Source organism: Scyliorhinus torazame, chromosome 5 (assembly GCF_047496885.1).
Source record: "Scyliorhinus torazame isolate Kashiwa2021f chromosome 5, sScyTor2.1, whole genome shotgun sequence".
Classification (NCBI taxonomy): Eukaryota; Metazoa; Chordata; class Chondrichthyes; order Carcharhiniformes; family Scyliorhinidae; genus Scyliorhinus; species Scyliorhinus torazame.
The window spans coordinates 112,485,593-112,507,729 of NC_092711.1; the positions used below are offsets into that span (position 1 = coordinate 112,485,593).

Here is a 22,137-nt window from a genome sequence, read left to right on the forward strand (position 1 = left end):
CCATTATAAAATTTGCATTCATGTTGTCAAATTCCTCCGTGGCCATGAACATCGTCAGCCTTTAACCATGGAAGCAAAGAGCCCTGTTCAATGTGGGGAGAAACAGTTCACGTGGTCTGAATGTAGATGATGTTTTAGCTGATGGTCTGACCTTTCAAACGATATGTAGTCTCGCTGGGAGAAGCTTTGGAAATCTGGGGACTGTGAAATAAGATTTAGTCAGACTTGGAGATTAATCGACCTGTTCACACTGAGGAGTGAACGTTGATGTTCTCCGTGTGTGGGAATGGATTCACTCAGCTAACCAGCCTCACTTCTTCATGGTCAATCTGTGCAGGACTGTTACCAAGTGCAATGTATCTTTCCTGAGGTTTGGTGCCCAGTACGGAACACAGTTCATGCAGCAAGTGCGGAAAAGACAGCAGGAATTTCTCTAATCTGTGATTTACAAGGAAACATTCCAGGTTCCCAGCAGTTATGTTACTTCAGTAATTTCCTCATTCTCTATTAACTACCCTGCCTGTTAATTCTATTATTTCTGATAGTTCCATTATTGTAGCTGTAAACATCATGCATCAGAATTTAAGAGCAGTGAGGTCATGAGTCAGGTTTCAAAGTTGCAGGAAGGTGGTTTAAAGTGTGTCTTCTTCAATGCCAGGAGCATCCGGAATAAGGTGGGTGAACTTGTGACATGGGTTGGTACCTGGGACTTCAATGTTGTTGCCATTTCGGAGCCACGGATAGAGCAGGGACAGGAATGGTTGTCGCAGGAGCCGGGGTTTAGATATTTCAGTAAGCTCAGGGAAGGTGGTAAAAGAGGGGGAGGGGTGGCATTGTTAGTCAAGGACAGTATTACGGTGGCAGAAAGGACGTTTGATGAGGACTCGTCTACTGAGGTAGTATGGGCTGAGGTTAGAAACAGGAAAGGAGAGGTCACCCTGTTAGGGGTTTTCTATAGGCCTCCGAAAAGTTCCAGAGATGTAGAGGAAAGGATTGCAAAGGTGATTCTGGATAGGAGCGAAAGCAACAGGGTAGTTGTTATGGGGGACTTTAACTTTCCAAATATTGACTGGAAACTCTGTTCGAGTACTTTAGATGGGTCCGTTTTTGTCCAATGTGTGCAGGAGGGTTTCCTGACACAGTATGTAGATAGGCCAACGAGAGGCGAGGCCATATTGGATTTGGTACTGGGTAATGAACCAGGACAGGTGTTCGATTTGGAGGTAGGTGAGCACTTTGGTGATAGTGACCACAATTCGATTACGTTTACTTCAGTGATGGAAAGGGATAGGTATATACCGCAGGGCAAGAGTTATATCTGGGGGAAAGGCAATTATGATGCGAAGAGGCAAGACTTAGGATGCATCGGATGGAGAGGAAAACTGCAGGGGTTGGGCACAATGGAAATGTGGAGCTTGTTCAAGGAACAGCTACTGCGTGTCCTTGTTAAGTATGGACCTGTCACGAACTTCCGGTGACGGCGGGCGGGAGGCAGCCGCGTGTTGGAGGGCTCCCGTTCGGGAACGGCATTGTCGGGGGTTAACGCCCGGTCCTAGGGCCAGCGAAGGCAGTAAAAGTCGGGAGACAGCACAGAGGGGAGGAATGTCGAAGACCAGCAAAAAAACGGCCGTGAAAAAAGCAGCTGAAAGTCCGTCGGGGAGTGGAAAGGTCACCGCGGGGTCAGTAAAGAAAATGGAGGCTGGAGGACCAAGGGGAGGCCACATTGCTTACAGCTGAAGAAATAACTAAGGTGATGGCTGTGGAATTCGAAAGGCAGTTTGCAAAATGCATGGAGACAGTGCGGAAGGAGATGAGGGAGGTTTTGAGTGCGCTGGTGGAGGAGGCGATTTCCCCGGTGATGACGGCGGTGGCGAGTGCAGTGGCGGATGTGCGAGAGCAAGGGGAGGCGCTGAAGGAAGTGGAGGAGACATTGCAGCACGGTGATCAACTTGCCTCGATGGGGACGGAGATGCGGAAGGTGATGGACATTAACAAGGATCTGCGAGGAAAAATGGAAGACCTGGAAAAAAGATCCAGGCGACAGAATTTGAGGATTATGGGGCTGCCCGAAGGAGTTGAAGGACCAAAGCCGACTGAGTATTTTGCCGTGAAGCTGGCAAAACAATTGGGGGAGGGGGAGGATCCCTCCCGATATGAACTGGATCGGGCTCATTGGTCGTGGAGGCCTGTACCAAAGGCGAGTGAGCCGCCAAGGGCAGTGACTCTGTGCTTCCGTAGGTGCAGTGTGAAGGAGAAGGTCCTGAGCTGGGCCAAGCAGAAGCGGGTGGTGCAGTGGGCTGGAGCTGGTATACGTGTATACCAGGACATAACGGAGGAACTGGCGAGGAGGCGGGCTGCCTTCAACTGGGTGAAGAGGGCACTGTACATTAGCAAGGTGCAGTGCGGCATTGTATATCCAGCGAAGCTGAGGGTGACTTATAAGCTCAGGCACTTTTATTTTGGAACGGCGGAAGCAGCGGAGGAGTTTGCGAAGGCAGAAGGACTGTGGCAGAACTGACAAATTGAGAAATGGCCATGTGCCGATGTAACCTCATGACTGTATTTTCTTCTTTCTTGTTTCACTGCGTGCGAGTGTAGGGGCTAAAGGAGCCAATGTTGTATATATTTGGACAAGGGAAGGGATGGGACTTTCACTCGAAATGAGGGCTCTTTGGGGTGTAGGTGGATATGCGGGGTTTGTGTGCTCAAAGGGGATCTCTGAGCTTTCCTAGGGCCGGGAAAGGGACCCGGGCGGGGACCTCCACGCTGGCCGGTTTAAGCCGGCCAGTGAACGGGAGTGAGGTGGGGGGATGGGTTGCGGCCATTGGAGCCTGGCAGAGCAGGGTCCGAGTGGTTTAGCCGGGGTGGAAAGTTGGGGGGAAGGAACAGAGGTTGGGAGGAGGAGTTTTACAAGAGGCAGTGGACGGGAGGAGTTTTACAAGAGGCAGTGGACGGGAGGAGCTGAAGACTTGGGGGGGGGGGGGGGGTGTACAACTCTTGGGTATCATGTACGGTACTCTTTCAGAGGCTGGATGGCGTTGAGTGTGGGGGGGGGGGGGAGTGGGCTCCATAGGTCAGTGGTGACCATGGGCGGTCCCGGACTCCTTTTTCTCCTTTGTTTTTTGTTTCCACCGTGGGACGGTTTGGTTTATTGGATGCATATATTGACAGGTGGGCCGTTGTTTGGGGTGGTGGGAGGATGGGATCATTGGTATTGTTAAGGGGATTGATTTGGTATTTGTTACCATTTACTCCTAAATTTATAATGTAAATTTTTGAAGGAAAATGTGAAAATGTAGAATAAAAAAATATATATTTTTAAAAAGTATGTACCTGTCAGGCAGGGAGGAAGTGGTCGAGCAAGGGAACCGTGGTTTACTAAAGCAGTCGAAACACTTGTCAAGAGGAAGAAGGAGGCTTATGTAAAGATGAGACATGAAGGTTCAGTTAGGGCGCTCGAGAGTTACAAGTTAGCTAGGAAGGACCTAAAGAGAGAGCTAAGAAGAGCCAGGAGGGGACATGAGAAGACTTTGGCAGGTAGGATCAAGGATAATCCTAAAGCTTTCTATAGATATGTCAGGAATAAACGAATGACTAGGGTAAGTGTCGGGCCAGTCAAGGACAGTAGTGGGAGGTTGTGTTTGGAGTCCGAGGAGATAGGAGAGGTGCTAAATGAATATTTTTCATCAGTATTCACACAGGAAAAAGACAATGTTGTCGAGGAGAATACTGATATTCAGGCTACTAGACTAGAAGGGCTTGAGGTTCATAAGGAGGAGGTGTTTGCAATTCTGGAAAGTGTGAAAATAGATACGTCCCCTGGGCCGGATGGGATTTATCCTACAATTCTCTGGGAAGCTAGGGAGGAGATTGCTGAGCCTTTGGCTTTCATATTTAAGTCATCTTTGTCTACAGGAATAGTGCCAGAAGACTGGAGGCTAGCAAATGTTGTCCCCTTGTTCAAGAAGGGGAGTCGAGACAACCCAGGTAACTATAGACCAGTGAGCCTTACTTCTGTTGTGGGCAAAATCTTGGAAAGATTTATAAGAGATAGGATGTATAATCATCTAGAAAGGAATAATTTGATTAGAGATAGTCAACACGGTTTTGTGAAGGGTAGGTCGTGCCTCACAAACCTTATTGAGTTCTTTGAGAAGGTGAGCAAACAGGTGGATGAGGGTAAACAGTTGATGTGGTGTTTATGGATTTCAGCAAAGCATTTGATAAGGTTCCCCACGGTAGGCTACTGCAGAAAATACGGAGGCATGGGATTCAGGGTGATTTAGCAGTTTGGATCAGAAATTGGCTAGCTGGAAGAAGACAAAGGGTGGTGGTTGATGGGAAATGTTCAGACTGGAGTTCAGTTACTAGTGGTGTACCGCAAGGATCTGTTTTGGGGCCACTGCTGTTTGTCATTTTTATAAATGTCCTGGAGGAGGGAGTAGAAGGATGGCTGAGTAAATTTGCAGATGACACTAAAGTCGGTGGAGTTGTGGACAGTGCGGAAGGATGTTACAAGTTACAGAGGGACATAGATAAGCTGCAGCGCTGGGCTGAGAGGTGGCAAATGCAGTTTAATGCAGAAAAGTGTGAGGTGATTCATTTTGGAAGGAATAACAGGAAGACAGAGTACTGGGCTAATGGTAAGATTCTTGGCCATGTGGATGAGCAGAGAGATCTCGGTGTCCATGTACATAGATCCCTGAAAGTTGCCACCCAGGTTGAGAGGGTTGTTAAGAAGGCGTACGGTGTGTTAGCTTTTATTGGTAGAGGGATTGAGTTTCGGAGCCATGGGGTCATGTTGCAGCTGTACAAAACTCTGGTGCGGCCGCATTTGGAGTATTGCATGCAATTCTGGTCGCCACATTATAGGAAGGATGTGGAAGCATTGGAAAGGGTGCAGAGGAGATTTACCAGAATGTTGCCTGGTATGGAGGGAAGATCTTATGAGGAAAGGCTGAGGGACTTGAGGCTGTTTTCGTTAGAGAGAAGAAGGTTAAGAGGTGACTTAATTGAGGCATATAAGATGATCAGAGGATTGGATAGGGTGGACAGTGAGAGCCTTTTTCCTCGGATGGTGATGTTTAGCACGAGGGGACATAGCTTTAAATTGAGGGGAGATAGATATAAGACAGATGTCAGGGGTAGGTTCTTTACTCAGAGAGTAGTAAGGGCGTGGAATGCCCTGCCTGCAACAGTAGTGGACTCGCCAACACTAAGGGCATTCAAATGGTCATTGGATAGACATATGGACGATAAGGGAACAGTGTAGATGGGCTTTAGAGTGGTTTCACAGGTCAGCGCAATATCGAGGGCCGAAGGGCTTGTACTGCGCTGTAATGTTCTATGTTCTAATCTGTTCTATTGCTCACTCTGGTTTAAGTTTATGTTGCGGTTAATAACAGACAAACTCTGTCCTCCCACCGATCTGATTAGAGTTTCCAATGAGTCGATTCTGTGGAATGGAATGTCTTATCAGCGTTTCCACGGTGACCTGTCTGCAGTGAAGGAATGGCTTATCAGCGTTTCCATGGTGATCTGTCTGCAGTGAAGCGCCTGCTTGAGTTTCTAACTCAGACTAAACTTCTCTCTCCCATAACACACATTATATCAGACATTGGATGTCAATGTATTTCAGCCATGTTATGTTAATGTCTCCAAAACCCTAAAAGGAGTTTCAGATACACAAACTTTTAAATGTGGGAGGACAAGTTGATAAAGTGTCTAAAAAACACATGGGATCCAAGGTTTTATAATTCTGGGTGTGGGGTACAAAAAGGACAGAGGTCATGTAAATCTGTACAATCATTGGTTAGACTGCAGTTCAAATATTAGATCAGGTTTTGGGGATTTTACACCAGGAAGGATGTGAAGGCCATGGAGAGGGTGTAGAAGAGATTCACTGAGATGATCCCAGGGAAGAGAGGCTTTAGTTTCCAGGAGAGATTAGAGAAACTGGGGCTCTTTTCATTCGTACAGAGGCTGACTGGAGATCAGAGGGAGGGGGGTTCATTCCAGCCTTGGGTGACTGTGTAGAGTTTGCACTTTCTCCCCGTGTCTGCGTGGGTTTCCTCCGGGTGCTCCGGTTTCCTCCCACAGTCCAAAGATGCACAGGTTAGGTGGATTGGCCATTCTAAAAGATTTCCCCTGAGTGTCCAATGGTTAGGTGGGGTTACGGGGATAGGGTGGAGGAGTGGTCCTCTACATTGGCCCATCAAACGCTCCCATGATAGGTTTTGCACAAGGTTGGATACAATGTAAATGTATCAGTGGTTAGCACTGCTGTCTCACGGCACCGAGGTCCCAGGTTCGATCCCGGCTCTGGGTCACTGTCCGTGTGGAGTTTGCACATTCTCCCCGTGTTTGTGTGGGTTTCTCCCCCACAACCTAAAGATGTGCAGGGGAGGTGGATTGGCCACACTAAATTGCCCCTTCATTGGAAAAGATGAATTTAGTACACTAAATTTTTTTTAAAAATCAATTCTACTAGTTACATCCTCAAAATTGAAGTTTCCCTTCATAAATCCATGCTGAATCTGTCCAATCCTGCCACTGTTTTCTAAGCGCTCAGCTATAAAATCTTGATTATGGATTCAACAATTTTCCCCACTTCCTACATCAGGCTTCCTGGTCTATAATTCCCTGTTTTCTCTCTCCCTCCCTTTTTTAAATAGTGGAGTTACATAATCCACCCTCCAATCTGCAAGAATTGTTCCTGAGTCTGTAGAATCCTGGAAGATGAGCACCAATGCATCCACTATTTCTCGAGCCACTTCTTTAAGTACTTTGGGTTGCAGATTATCAGGCCCTGGGAATTTATCAGCCTTCAATTCCATCTATTTCCCCAACACAATTTCTCTACTAATATTGATCTCCTTCAGTTCCTCCCTGTCAGTTCTCATAATTAATTTAGGCTCATCCAGCTTTTTATAAGTGATGCACGATCAATAACCTCAGAAACGAGATTGGGGACATTTGAAGGCTTTAATACACCAGATGTTTCCCCCAGCTGCGCAGGTACAGAAGAAAGCGGCTGGGGCGGCACGGGCTCTTATACCCCGCCTTGCAAGGCGGAGCTAACATACAAGCTTAACTAATGGGAACAAGTACATTCTCCACCAATGGTATTCCGGCATTACTAGGTACCGTAATCCTCCTAACACAGACTACCACATTCACCCCCTGTAAAAAATGAGTCCGGCGGGGGTGCTGGCTTCGTATTACACGTGGTAAAAGTGGTAGAAGTTACAGTTATGAAGGTACGTAATGCCTCCGTACAGTGTTTTGCCTCATTACATCTTAACTATTTACAACAGTAATGTACATTTCAAAAGGAAGCAATTAGTTGATCGGGGGCCCTGGTCATCCTCTGCGATCGCTGTAGCCTTGGTGGTGATGCCGGTGGAGGTTCGGGTGTCTGTGACTCCGGGAATGTGGTTTTGGCTTCTGTGGTAGCTTCATCACCCCTTGACGTGGCTGGTGGAAGGGCCGACTGACTTGGGAAGGGGGCGGCTGTGGGGTGCGCCGGTGGGCAGGGCCTAGACGGGGCCTGTGGAAGAACCGATCCACCTGGGAAGGGGGCGGCTGTGGGTTGCGCTGGTGGGAGGGAGGGTGGGACTAGTCACGGGGGATCCAGTGGTGTGGGGATCCAGTGGGCGCTAGGTCCCGTAGGGAGACCGTATCCTGTTGGCCGTCGGGGTACGCCACATAGGCGTACTGAGGGTTAGCGTGGAATGATGGACCCTCTCGATCAATGGGTCCGATTTGTGCACCCACACGTGTTTTCGGAGCAGGACGGGTCCGGGAGCTGCCAGCCAGGTCGGGAGCGAGGTCCCAGAGGAGGACTTCCTGGGGAAGACAAGGCGACGTGCATGAGGTGTTTGGTTGGTCGTGGTATAGAGCAGTGACCGGATGGAGTGGAGGGCATCCGGGAGGACTTCCTGCCAGCGGGAGACTGGGAGATTCATGGGCCGTAGGACCAATAGGACGGTCTTCCAGACCGTTCCGTTCTCCCTCTCTGCCTGTCAATTTCCCCGGGGGTTGTATCTGGTCGTCCTGCTCGAGGCAATGCCCTTGCTGAGCAGGAAATGACGCAGTTCGTCGCTCTTAAAGGAGGACCCCCTATCGCTGTGTATGTAGGCGGGTAAACCGAACAGCGTAAAGATACTATGGAGGGCTTTTATGACGGTGGTTGCGGTCATGTCAGGGGATGGCGAATGGGAACCGGGAGTACTCGTCAATCACGTTCAGGAAGTACGTCAGGAAGCGGTCGGTGGAGGGGAGGGGGCGTTTGAAATCCATACTGAGGCGTTCAAAGGGACAGGATGCCTTTATCAGGTGCGCTTTCTCTGGCCTGTAGAAGTGCGGCTTGCACTCCGTGCAAATTTGGCAATTCCTGGTGGCTGTCCTGACCTCCTCGATGGAGTAGGGCAGGTTGCGGGTCTCGATGAAGTGGAAAAATCGAATGACCCCCGGGTGGCAGAGGTCCTCGTGGAGGGCTTGGAGGTGGTCCACTTGTGCATTGGCACATGTGCTGCGGGATAGGGCATCAGGAGGCTCGTTTAACTTCCCGGGATGATACAAGATCTCATAGTTGTAGGTGGAGAGTTCGATCCTCCACCGTAAGATCTTGTCATTTTTTATCTTACCCCGCTGTGCATTATCGAACATGAAAGCAACCGACCGTTGGTCAGTGAGGAGAGTGAATCTCCGGCTGGCCAGGTAATGCCTCCAATGTCGCACAGCTTCTACTATGGCCTGGGCCTCCTTTTCGACTGCGGAGTGGCGGATTTCGGAGGCCTGGAGGATGCATGAGAAGAAGGCCAAGGGGTCTGCCCGCTTGGTTGAGGGTGGCCGCCAGAGCTACGTCAGACGCGTCGCTCTCGACTTGGAAGGGGAGGGACTTGTTGATGGCGTGCATCGTGGCCTTTGCAATGTCTGCTTTGATGCGGCTGAAGGCCTGGCGGGCCTCTATCCACAGGGGAAAAACTGTGGATTTGATCAGTGGACGGGCCTTGCCTGCACAGTTGAGGACCCACTGGGCATAGTAGGAAAAAAACCTAGGCAGCGCTTCAGGGCCTTGGAGCAGTGCGGGAGGGGGAACTACATAAGGGGGCGCATGCATTCAGGGTCGGGGCCTTTCACTCCATTACGCACTACGTAGCCGAGGATGGCTAGGCGGTCTGTGCTGAACACACATTTATGATTGTTATACGTTAGGTTAAGGATTTTCGTGGTTTGGAGGAATTTTCGGAGGTTGGTGTCGTGGTCCTGCTGGTTGTGGCCGCAGATGGTGACATTATCGTGGTATGGGAATGTGGCCCGTAAGCCATACCAGTCAACCATTCAGTCCATCTCTCGTTGGAAGACCGAGACCCCTGTTAGTGACACTGAAGGGAACCCTTAAGAAGTGGTAGAGCCGCCCATCTGCTTCGAAGGCAGTGTATTTGCAGTCACTAATGCGGATGGGGAGCTGGTGGTAGACGGACTTAAGATCCATCGTGGAGAAGACCTTGTATTGCGCAATCCTGTTGACCAGGTCGGATATGCGGTGGAGAGGGTACGCGTCAAGCTGCGTAAACCTGTTGATGGTCTGACTGTAGTCGATGACCATCCTATGCTTCTCCCCGGTCTTTACAACCACTACTTGAGCTCTCCAGGGACTGTTGCTAGCCTCAATGATGCCTTCCTTCAGTAACCATTGGACCTCTGAGCTAATAAAGATCCGGTCCTGGGCACTATACTGTCTGCTCCTGGTGGCGACAGGATTGCAATCCGGCGTGAGGTTCGCAAACAGGGAAGGCGGATCGACCTTGAGGGTCGCGAGGCTGCGGACAGTGAGGGAGGGGGGGGTATTGGGACACCGAATTTGTAAGTTAGACTTTGGAGGTCGCACTGAAAATCCAACCCTAGGAGTGTGGCTGCGCAGAGATGGGGAAGGACGTAGAGTCGGTAGTTTTTGAACTCTCTTCCTTGAACTGTGAGGTTAGCTACACAAAACCCCTTTATCTCTACTGAGTGAGATCCGGAGGCCAGGGAGATTTTTTGATTAATGGGGTGGACGGGGAGAGAACAGCGTCTTACCGTGTCGGGGTGTATGAAGCTCTCCGTGCTCCCAGAGTCGATTAGGCAGGACGTTTCATGCCCATTGATAAGCACCGTTGTCGCAGCAGTCAAGAATGTTCGGGGCCGAGACTGGTCCAGGGTCACCGAGGCTAATCGTGGCAGCAGTTGGATGTTCGATTCGGGCAGTGTGTGGTCAGCCGAACTGGGGTCCTGGGAGTCCATCCAAGATGGCGGCGCCCACGGGTCGCACATGGCTGGGGGTGCACAGAATGGTGGCGCCCATCCATCGCACGTGGTGTCCGCGGGACAAGATAGTGGCGCCCGGAGGCCACACGTGGCCCTGGAGGGGGAAGATGGCGGCGCCCGCTGGCACACGGGGTCCGTGGAGAGAGTTGTGGTGGCGGTCCGTATTCGCCTCCGGAGACCGCAGCGACCGCCCGGGCCTGGAATACTGCCACGAAGTGGCCCTTTAGGCCGCATCCCTTGCAGATAGATGAATGGGCCGGACAGCGCTGTTGGGGGTGCTTGGCTTGCCCGCAAAAATAGCAGCGGGGCCCTCCGGGATTGCCAGGCCGTGTCGCAGCACAAGCTTGTGGGGGATGGGAGATGCCTCGGGGTTGGCTGCGGGAGGGTTCCACGCTGCCCAGGGGGCTGCCGCACGGTCGGGGACGTAAGCGCGGGCATTTCGGGAGGCCACATCCAGGGAGCCGGAAAGAGCCCGTGCCTCCCTGAGGCCTAGTGTCTCTTTCTCCTGCACTCGCTGGTGGATTTGGGAGGACAGCATACCTGCAACGAAAGCATCCCGGATCAAAAGTTGTGTGTGATCGCTCGCCGAAACTTGTGGGCAGCTGCAGTTTCTCCCATACACCAGGAGCGCACGGTAGAATTCTTCCAGTGATTCCCCAGGGATTTGTCACCCTTTCGCTAGCCGATGTCGAGCGTAGACCTGGTTTACAGGGCGAATATAATGTCCTTTCAGCAGCTCCATTGCTGCATCGAAATCGTCCGCGTCCTCGATGAGGGTGTAAATACTAATGAGCTAATTTTACCAGATTTCTGGGCTCACCCTCGAGTGCAGGACTAGAAGTTTCTGTTCTCCCGTGGGTGTGTTTTCGGCCGTTCCGAGATATCCGTTGAAACACGCCAGCCAGTGCTTGAAGGTTGCCACTGAGTTTGCCGCGTGGGGGCTGAGTTACAGACACTCCGGCTTAATTCGAAGCTCCATTCTTTTAAATCTAGCGTATTAAATTGATGCATGATCAATAACCTCAGAAACTATATTGGAGACAATTGAAGGCTTTAAGACGCTAGATGTTTCCCCCAGGAGCACAGGTACAGAAGAAAGCTGCTGGGGCGGCATGGGCTCTTATACCCCGCCTTGCAGGGCGGAGCTAACATACAAGCTTAACCAATGGGAACAAGTACATTCTCCACCAATGGTATTCCGGCATTACTAGGTACCTTAATACTCCTAACACGTCCCTAGTAGCCCGGCGCAGGATCCTACTCATGTGGAAGGAGGAAAAACCTCCCGGACTGGAGGCCTGGGTAAATGATATGGCGGGGTTCATTAAACTGGAGCAGATAAAGTTTGCCCTGAGAGGATCGGCTCAAGGATTCACCAAGCGGTGGCAGCCATTTCTCGACTACCTAGGGGAACATTAAAGGGAAGACAGATGACCAGCAGCAGCAACCCAGGGGGAAGGGGGGGAGGGGGGGGGGGGGGGTTAGTTTAGTTTAGGTCAAAGATAATGGGGTTTTGTTACTTGTGTATTGTTAAAAATTTCTGTATTGTTATTGTTGCGTTTGCTTTGTAAGAGGGGAAAAATTGTTGTTTGGGAAAAAAATTTCAATAAAACATATTTAAAAAAAAAAAAAATACTTCTAACACAGTCTACCACAATAAGATATGAGCTAGTTTCCCTAACTTCTTGATTACATACCAGAGAAGACACACTGAAACTGGTAAAATTAGCTCATTAGTATTTACTTGAATAAGCACGCTGCACGTCATTCAATTACATTCCTTATCCTCAGCAGAGCTGCTAATTCTAAAATACTAGGAAATAACTGGGGGCCGGTTGAGCTCAGTTGGCTAGACAGCTGGTTTGTGATGCGGAATAAAGTCAACACCGCAGGTTCAATTCCTGAACTGGCTGAGGTTATTCATGAAGATTGCCTTCGCAATCTGACCCCTCGCCTGAGGTGTGGTGATCCTCAGGTTAAATCACCACCAGTCAGCTCGCCCCCTCAAAGAGGAAAGCAGCCTCTGGTCACCTGGGGCTCTGGCGACTTTAATTTACTAACAAATAAGGCTAAGTACAAATCATTAAAGTGACAGATCGCGCTTGGATTTGAAGATTCTCCAGCTCTCCCTTCGCCTGTATCCATCTTGTGGATCGTTCTAATTCAGTATTATTTCTTCCAAGCCTTCAATTGTCCAAACTCAATTCCCTTTTCCTTCAATGTTACTCCTGTTGACCATAACCAGTGTTTTCCGTTCTGTCCTGATTGGAGTATGAGTCAATGCCTTGATGATTTTAAAATGTTTTCTCCATTTACGGTCACATTTTTTAAAAAAATTACGGAATGTGTGTGTCATTGGCTAGGCCAGCATATTGCTCATCTCCAGAAGCCCTTGAGAAGTTGGTGGTGAGCTGCCATCTTCATCTGCTGCAGTCCCTTAGGTGTGGGTACACCCACTGTGCGGTTATGGAGGGAGTTCCAGGATTTTGACCCAGTGCCAGTAATATATATTTTCAAATATATATATTTCCAAATAGGAATGGTTAGTGATTTGGAGGGAACTTCCAGGTGGTGGTGTTCCCAGGTATCTGCTGCCATTCTGCTTCTAGATGGTAGAGATCCTGAGTTTGGAAGCTGCTGCCTAAGGAGCCTTGGTGAGTTACTGCAGTGCATCTTGGAGATGGTACACATACCTGCCATTTTTCATACGTGGTGAAGGGAGTGAATGTTTGTGGATAGGGTACCAATCAATTCTTTGTCCTTCTTGAGTGTTGTTGGTTCTGCACCCATCCAGACAAGTGGAGAGTATTCCCTTACATTCCTGATGTGTCTTGTAGATGGTGCACAGGTTTTAGGGAGTCAGGAGGTGAGTTACTCGCTGCAGGATCCTAGCCTTTGATCTGCTCTTGTAGCCACAATATTTATGGCTAGTTCAGTTTGGTTTCTGGTCAATGGTAACCCCTAGGATGTTGACAGTGAGGGATTCAATGATGGTAATGCTATTTAATGTCAAGGGGCAATAGTTTAGATCCTCTCTTGTTGGAGATGATCATAGTCTGGCATTTGTGTGGCACAAATGCAACTTACCACTTGTCTGGATAAACCTAGATATTATCTCGCTGCATTTGGCCATGGACTGCTTCCTTAACTGAGGAGTCGCAATTGTGCAGTCATCAGCGAGCATCCCCACTTCTGACCTTATCATGGGAGGCCGGTCATTGATGAAGCATCAGCTGAAACTAGTTTGGCCTAGGACACAGTTTGAACATGTCTGGGATTCATTCTTCAGTGAATTTCACAAAGCATTTCTGAATTAGTTGTTTTATATTTGACAAATCACATCTGCACACTCACACCGATATCCTCACATGAGGCTACAAGGGCTCCATCCAATGCAGACAATTCAGAGACTTTCAGGTGATCTCATATTAAAACATAGAATTGTTTAAGTCTAATTGCAATCAACCAATCCACCAGTGTTTGTAAATAGTTCACTCGATTGTTTTAGTTTGAACAAGACTGAACAATTCGGGAGGACAGGAATTTCAGATGGTAAATTGAAATACTTAAAAAAATATATATATACATAGCGATACAGAAGGAAAAGGGTAAACTGATCGATACAGAAGGAAAAGGGTAAACTGATCGATACAGAAGGAAAAGGGTAAACTGATACATACAGAAGGAAAAGGGTAAACTGATCGACACAGAAGGAAAAGGGTAAACTGATCGATACAGAAGGAAAAGGGTAAACTGATCTATACAGAAGGAAAAGGGTAAACTGATCGATACAGAAGGAAAAGGGTAAACTGATCGATACAGAAGGAAAAGGGTAAACTGATCGATACAGAAGGAAAAGGGTAAACTGATCGACACAGAAGGAAAAGGGTAAACTGATCGATACAGAAGGAAAAGGGTTAACTGATCGATACAGAAGGAAAAGGGTAAACTGATCGATACAGAAGGAAAAGGGTAAACTGATCGATACAGAAGGAAAAGGGTAAACTGATCGACACAGAAGGAAAAGGGTAAACTGATTGACACAGAAGGAAAAGGGTAAACTGATCGATACAGAAGGAAAAGGGTTAACTGATCGATACAGAAGGAAAAGGGTAAACTGATCGATACAGAAGGAAAAGGGTAAACTGATCGATACAGAAGGAAAAGGGTAAACTGATCGACACAGAAGGAAAAGGGTAAACTGATTGACACAGAAGGAAAAGGGTAAACTGATCGATACAGAAGGAAAAGGGTAAACTGATCGATACAGAAGGAAAAGGGTAAACTGATCGATATAGAAGGAAAAGGGTAAACTGATCGACACAGAAGGAAAAGGGCAAACTGATCGATACAGAAGGAAAAGGGTAAACTGATCGACACAGAAGGAAAAGGGTAAACTGATTGACACAGAAGGAAAAGGGTAAACTGATCGATACAGAAGGAAAAGGGTTAACTGATCGATACAGAAGGAAAAGGGTAAACTGATCGATACAGAAGGAAAAGGGTAAACTGATCGATACAGAAGGAAAAGGGTAAACTGATCGACACAGAAGGAAAAGGGTAAACTGATTGACACAGAAGGAAAAGGGTAAACTGATCGATACAGAAGGAAAAGGGTAAACTGATCGATACAGAAGGAAAAGGGTAAACTGATCGATATAGAAGGAAAAGGGTAAACTGATCGACACAGAAGGAAAAGGGCAAACTGATCGATACAGAAGGAAAAGGGCAAACTGATCGATGCAGAAGGAAAAGGGTAAACTGATCGACACAGAAGGAAAAGGGTAAACTGATCGACACAGAAGGAAAAGGGTAAACTGATCGATACAGAAGGAAAAGGGTAAACTGATCGACACAGAAGGAAAAGGGTAAACTGATCGACACAGAAGGAAAAGGGTAAACTGATCGACACAGAAGGAAAAGGGTAAACTGATCGACACAGAAGGAAAAGGGTAAACTGATCGACACAGAAGGAAAAGGGTAAACTGATCGACACAGAAGGAAAAGGGTAAACTGATCGACACAGAAGGAAAAGGGTAAACTGATCGATACAGAAGGAAAAGGGTAAACTGATCGATACAGAAGGAAAAGGGTAAACTGATCGACACAGAAGGAAAAGGGGAAACTGATCGACACAGAAGGAAAAGGGTAAACTGATCGATACAGAAGGAAAAGGGCAAACTGATCGATACAGAAGGAAAAGGGCAAACTGATCGATGCAGAAGGAAAAGGGTAAACTGATCGACACAGAAGGAAAAGGGTAAACTGATCGACACAGAAGGAAAAGGGTAAACTGATCGATACAGAAGGAAAAGGGTAAACTGATCGACACAGAAGGAAAAGGGTAAACTGATCGACACAGAAGGAAAAGGGTAAACTGATCGACACAGAAGGAAAAGGGTAAACTGATCGACACAGAAGGAAAAGGGTAAACTGATCGACACAGAAGGAAAAGGGTAAACTGATCGACACAGAAGGAAAAGGGTAAACTGATCGACACAGAAGGAAAAGGGTAAACTGATCGACACAGAAGGAAAAGGGTAAACTGATCGATACAGAAGGAAAAGGGTAAACTGATCGACACAGAAGGAAAAGGGGAAACTGATCGACACAGAAGGAAAAGGGTAAACTGATCGATACAGAAGGAAAAGGGCAAACTGATCGATACAGAAGGAAAAGGGCAAACTGATCGATGCAGAAGGAAAAGGGTAAACTGATCGACACAGAAGGAAAAGGGTAAACTGATCGACACAGAAGGAAAAGGGTAAACTGATCGATACAGAAGGAAAAGGGTAAACTGATCGACACAGAAGGAAAAGGGTAAACTGATCGACACAGAAGGAAAAGGGTAAACTGATCGACACAGAAGGAAAAGGGTAAACTGATCGACACAGAAGGAAAAGGGTAAACTGATCGACACAGAAGGAAAAGGGTAAACTGATCGACACAGAAGGAAAAGGGTAAACTGATCGACACAGAAGGAAAAGGGTAAACTGATCGATACAGAAGGAAAAGGGTAAACTGATCGATACAGAAGGAAAAGGGTAAACTGATCGACACAGAAGGAAAAGGGGAAACTGATCGACACAGAAGGAAAAGGGTAAACTGATCGATACAGAAGGAAAAGGGTAAACTGATCGATACAGAAGGAAAAGGGCAAACTGATCGATACAGAAGGAAAAGGGTAAACTGATCGATACAGAAGGAAAAGAGTAAACTGATCGACACAGAAGGAAAAGGGTAAACTGATCGATACAGAAGGAAAAGAGTAAACTGATCGATACAGAAGGAAAAGGGTAAACTGATCGATACAGAAGGAAAAGAGTAAACTGATCGACACAGAAGGAAAAGGGCAAACTGATCGATACAGAAGGAAAAGGGTAAACTGATCGACACAGAAGGAAAAGGGTAAACTGATCAATACAGAAGGAAAAGGGTAAACTGATCGATACAGAAGGAAAAGGGTAAACTGATCGATACAGAAGGAAAAGGGTAAACTGATCGACACAGAAGGAAAAGGGTAAACTGATCGATACAGAAGGAAAAGGGTAAACGGATCGACACAGAAGGAAAAGGGTAAACTGATCGACACAGAAGGGAAAGGGTAAACTGATCGATACAGAAGGAAAAGGGTAAACTGATCGATACAGAAGGAAAAGGGTAAACTGATCGATACAGAAGGAAAAGGGTAAACTGATCGACACAGAAGGAAAAGGGTAAACTGATCGATACAGAAGGAAAAGGGTAAACTGATCGACACAGAAGGAAAAGGGCAAACTGATCGATACAGAAGGAAAAGGGTAAACTGGTCGATACAGAAGGAAAAGGGTAAACTGATCGACACAGAAGGAAAAGGGCAAACTGATCGATACAGAAGGAAAAGGGTAAACTGATCGACACAGAAGGAAAAGAGCAAACTGATCGATACAGAAGGAAAAGGGCAAACTGATCGATACAGAAGGAAAAGGGTAAACTGGTCGATACAGAAGGAAAAGGGCAAACTTATCGACACAAAACAGACTTATACCATTTCTCTTGGTTGATCAGGCTGTAAAAACATAATCCCTCTTGTACCCCTTCTTTGACAACAATTCTGATGGGAATCTTGCTTTGGGGATTCCAGTTCTTGGCTGGCAACAGACCTTCTACTCGGGTATTAAATACCTAAGTAGATCCTCCCTCAGTTTGAATAAACTGGATAGAACTCAATGGTTGGTCAATTTCATACCTGAATCGGTTTGATTGGGTTTTAACCATTTGGGTAAATGTCGCACAGATCGGGATACAATGGGAATGTTTAATGTATCCCTCCCATCATTGTGTGACCTTCCAGTTCCAAATAAGGTTACCAAGGGAATGAAGACTCGTTGCTAACGATCATATCAGATCATACATTCCTTCTCACAGAAGCTGTAATATAGAATTTAAAACAGGCTTAGACAGTTTTAGGTACAACCAAGTCTTTTAACACAACCACTTCCAGATTATTAAATCTTCAATTAAAATCAACTGAGGCACACTACTTATTTAATAATTTGTTTCTGATGAGTGAATAATTAATACACATCATTGATTAATATAACCGATCAATTGCTGAATACAAAATGCCCTTTTCATTTAAATGTTACGTTTCACAATGGCTTCCTTGATCTTATTAGCTTACTTCAGTAAACATAAAATGTAGCTCATCTGAAAATGAATCATTTCTACTGAAACGAACTGCCTAGTCCCACTTATATGTGTCTGTAAATATCTTTGCTCACCTCCCCCTGAATGCGTCAATGTCTTGGGCAGTGGCCAGTTTATCAAATGCAATTCTCTTTGAACGTTTATCCACAACAATGCAAACATCTCCAAGAGAGCCATCAATTTATTAGTCTCATCTACACTTTCCTTTCATTAAAATATACATCAATACCACATTGATATATTCCACTGAACTACACCCACAGTGAGGTATTCCAATTCCCATTTAGTGGGGTTATTTTTCCTTAACTTTATTCCTGTGCTCAACCACTTCCTCTTATACAATTTTACACATCCCATTAGATATCTCATTCATGAGGCTTAGAGAAACGTTACTGTCCAGTACTCCTACCTATAAAACAGGAATCAGACATTTCAATTTGATTCCAGGTATCAACAGATTAGATGTTTTTTATTTTCAAAATTAGTTCAAATTCAATTTGCAGTATTGTGGGGCTGGTGGGTTTAAGTCTTCAATTTATTTCCCCAGAGGAAACCTTCTTTTCCGATTCCCGGGAACCACCCAGACTGGTTGTCGTCAGGTTTTGTTCTGAATATTTGATAATCCCCCTCAGCTTCAGGTAAATTTCCCTTTCGAAGTTTGAAATAGCAAAGCTATAATTTTACTTCATCAATTTTGGCAATTGTTGAGGAAAAATATACCAGCGCTTCGAGTTTTCGCCAAAGGTCCTTTATTTAACACAAAGTTTGTGGAGGGAGTTAGAGTGACCACTCTATTAGGCCTTCTAATTAGTCCTTCTAATTGTCCCCACTTTACAAAAGGCAAGGCAGTACTTTATATGGTACAATAAGCAATATTTAGAAAAACGAGGCATTCCTTTGATAAGCCCAGAGACAGAAAAGCGAGCAGAGTTAAACAACTTGAATTCCTAGTCTAAGGACAATAATAATTGTCTGCTGTCAGCAACAATGTGCAGCTGTGCACTTGTTTACATGGTCTGACCTTCTGCCTATTACATGCAGAACTTCTTGACTGAAATAAGGCTAATATATCCATCATGCTTTGCCAAGTGCCTATTGCCATGAAATATAGTCAAGCAACCGGTTAAAAAAGAATACAGGGTATTCAGGCAACTAATCGGCCAACTACAGTCCCTTCTACAGCAAAGCTTACTCCAACTTGCTGGTTATAAATGGTATTTTTACGTCAGAATCAGAAGTCTTGGCAATTGATTTGTCGGCAAGTTGCATATCTCCCATCTCAAGCTCTTTCTCTCAGAAAGTAACAAATTGCCTAAATGGTTAAGGCCAAAGTCTTTGAAAGGCAAAGCCTTGAGTTCAAATTGTCACCATGTTGTGATATTTGATGCCAGTTCTTGAATTCAGAAATAAAAACCTTCTCGATCTCTTGCTGCAGCATCAGCACAAACCCTGGAAACCCGTTGAATCCACTTGGATTTGTCCAAGAGCCCAATGGGTTAATGTGTTCAGGAGAACAACCAAAAATGTGAGAGCAAAAATAATCCCGCGTTAATGATGAGGTGTTATTGTTCAGTGGTTACATTCCCATCACTGAGTCAGGAGGATGTGGGTTCAACTTCAGCTCCAGAAACCTGACCATAAAATCCGGCTGGTATTCCAATGCTGTACTGAGGGAATACAGCACTGTACTGAGGGAATACAGCACTGTACTAAGGGAATACAGCACTGTACTAAGGGAATACAGCACTGTACTGAGGGAATACTGCACTGTACTGAGGGAATACTGCACTGTACTGAGGGAATACTGCACTGTACTGAGGGAATACAGCACTGTACTGAGGGAATACAGCACTGTACTGAGGGAATACTGCACTGTACTGAGGGAATACAGCACTGTACTGAGGGAATACAGCACTGTACTGAGGGAATACAGCACTGTACAGAGGGAATACAGCACTGTACTGAGAGAATACTGCACTGTACTGAGGGAATACAGCACTGTACAGAGGGAATACAGCACTGTACTGAGGGAATACAGCACTGTACTGAGGGAATACTGCACTGTACAGAGGGAATACAGCACTGTACTGAGGGAATACAGCACTGTACTGAGGGAATACAGCACTGTCTATCAGAGGAAACCTTCCAATATAACCCCATCTGCTCTTGCAGCTGGACATTAAAGTTCTGCTGATGATATTTCGAAGGAGGAAGTTCTCTCGGGTAAACTGCTCAATATAAAGCCCTCGGTGATGAGCACTGAACAGATAATCTGATCATAATCATAGTTCTGTTTTGAACTCACTTTCTTGCTTCACAGATGCTGCCTGACCTGCTGAGTATTTCCATCATCTTATTTGTGTTTGTTGGAGCCTGTTGTACACAATCTGGCTGCCGCATTTCCTACATTACAACAGTGACTATATTTCAAAAGAACCTCATTGTCTGTAAAGCACTTTGGGACATCCTGAAGTTGTGAGAGGTGCTATATAAATACAAGTCTTCCATTAACAAAGGTGAAAAGATCCAACAATGGAACAGTCGGTAAGAGCATATCAATCAGTCTCCTCTTATCTTACAGAAATCCAGGATTCCAACACTGTCCATTTAATGCAATTCATGTCCATTCTGTTAATCCCATTAACTGGGCTGGGGTTTAACATCAAGGGAAATAAATCTGAACTGTCAAAATGAACATGGTTCATTCCTGGGTGTAGGAATCCAATCCCTGTAATCACATGTGAACCCTCTGGTGTGCCAGACGATTGGATGGCCGAGTGAATCCTCTGCCACACACGGGGCAGGTGAACGGCTTTTCCCCGGAATGGAGTCGCTGGTGTTTTGTCAAATCACTTCCGCTTTTAAAGCTCTTCTCACAGTCAGAACATTGGAATGGTCTCTCATCAGTGTGAACAAGTTTATGTCTCCGAAGCTGAGATTTCAAAGCAAATCCCTTCCTACACTCAGTGCAGGTAAAAGGTTTCTCCCCAGTGTGAATTAGCTGGTGATCCCGGAGATTATATGGATTAGTGAAATTCTTCCCACAATCAGTGCAGGTGAACGGTCTCTCTTCAGTGTGAATACGCTGGTGTCTGAGAAGGTGTGCCGATTTAATAAATCCCTTCCCACACACGGAGCAGATGAACGGCCTCTCACCAGTGTGGACACGCTTGTGATCAGTGAGGTGGGAAGAACAAGTGAATCTCTGCCCACACTCAGAGCAGTGGAATGGTCTTTCCCCAGTGTGAACCCGTAGATGCTCAGTGAGGTTGGATGAAGACCGGAAGCTCTTCCCACACTGAGAGCAATCGTACGGTTTCTCTCCAGTGTGAACTCGCTGGTGCGACGTTAGGTTGGATGCTGAAGTGAATTCCATTCCACAGGTGGAGCAGATAAACAGCTTCTCTCTTGTGTGAATACGTTGATGAATAATTAGATTCCCAGCATTCTTATAGCTTTTACCACAGTCAGAGCAGTTGAAAGTCCTCTCCCTGGTGTGACTACGTTGATGAATTTCCAGCCCTGATGGGGATTTGAATCCCTTCCCACAGTCACCACATTTCCACGGTTTCCCCATGCTGTTGGCGTCCTTGTGTTACCAAGGCAGTGACGTAGGGGTATTGTCACTGGACTAATAATCTAGAGACCCAGGGTAATGCTCTAGGGACCCAGGTTCAAATCCCACTGTGGCAGATGGTGAAAATTGAATTCAATAATGATCTGGAATTAAAAGTCTAATGATGACCATGAAACCATTGTCAATTGTTGTAAAAACTCATCTGGTTCACTGATGTCCTTCAGGTCTGGCCTACATATGACTCCAGATCCATAGCAATGTGGTTGACTTAAATGCCCTCCGGGATGGGCAATAAATGCTTCCACAACCAGCAATGCCCACATCCCATGAACAAATTAAAAAAACAGGTCTCTCCCCACTGTGAATGGTGCGATGTTTTTTCAGGCTGTGTAACTGATTAAAGTTCTTTTCAGTCAGTTCACTGGAACATTCTCACTCGGGTGTTGTGGGGGTCTCGGTGCTTGTCAGTCACAATGATGTCTCCGATCCTTTCCCACAGACAGAACAGACAAACATTTCTCCTTCCACATTCAAAAGCTGATGATATTCAGATCCTGATG

The 22,137-nt window shown here is 46.4% G+C and overlaps 1 protein-coding gene across 1 annotated transcript in view; it reads right to left on the bottom strand.

Annotated features, from left to right (window-relative positions):
- Positions 1-17,693: 17,693 nt before the first annotated feature.
- Positions 17,694-22,137, bottom strand: part of LOC140417870 (uncharacterized) — a 30,152-nt gene continuing 25,708 nt past the window's right edge. Inside the window, exon 3 of the mRNA XM_072501307.1 lies at positions 17,694-21,589. Within this exon, the coding sequence (XP_072357408.1) occupies positions 20,735-21,589 (855 nt within the window). The 3' untranslated portion in view covers positions 17,694-20,734. The remainder of the gene's footprint in view (positions 21,590-22,137) is intronic.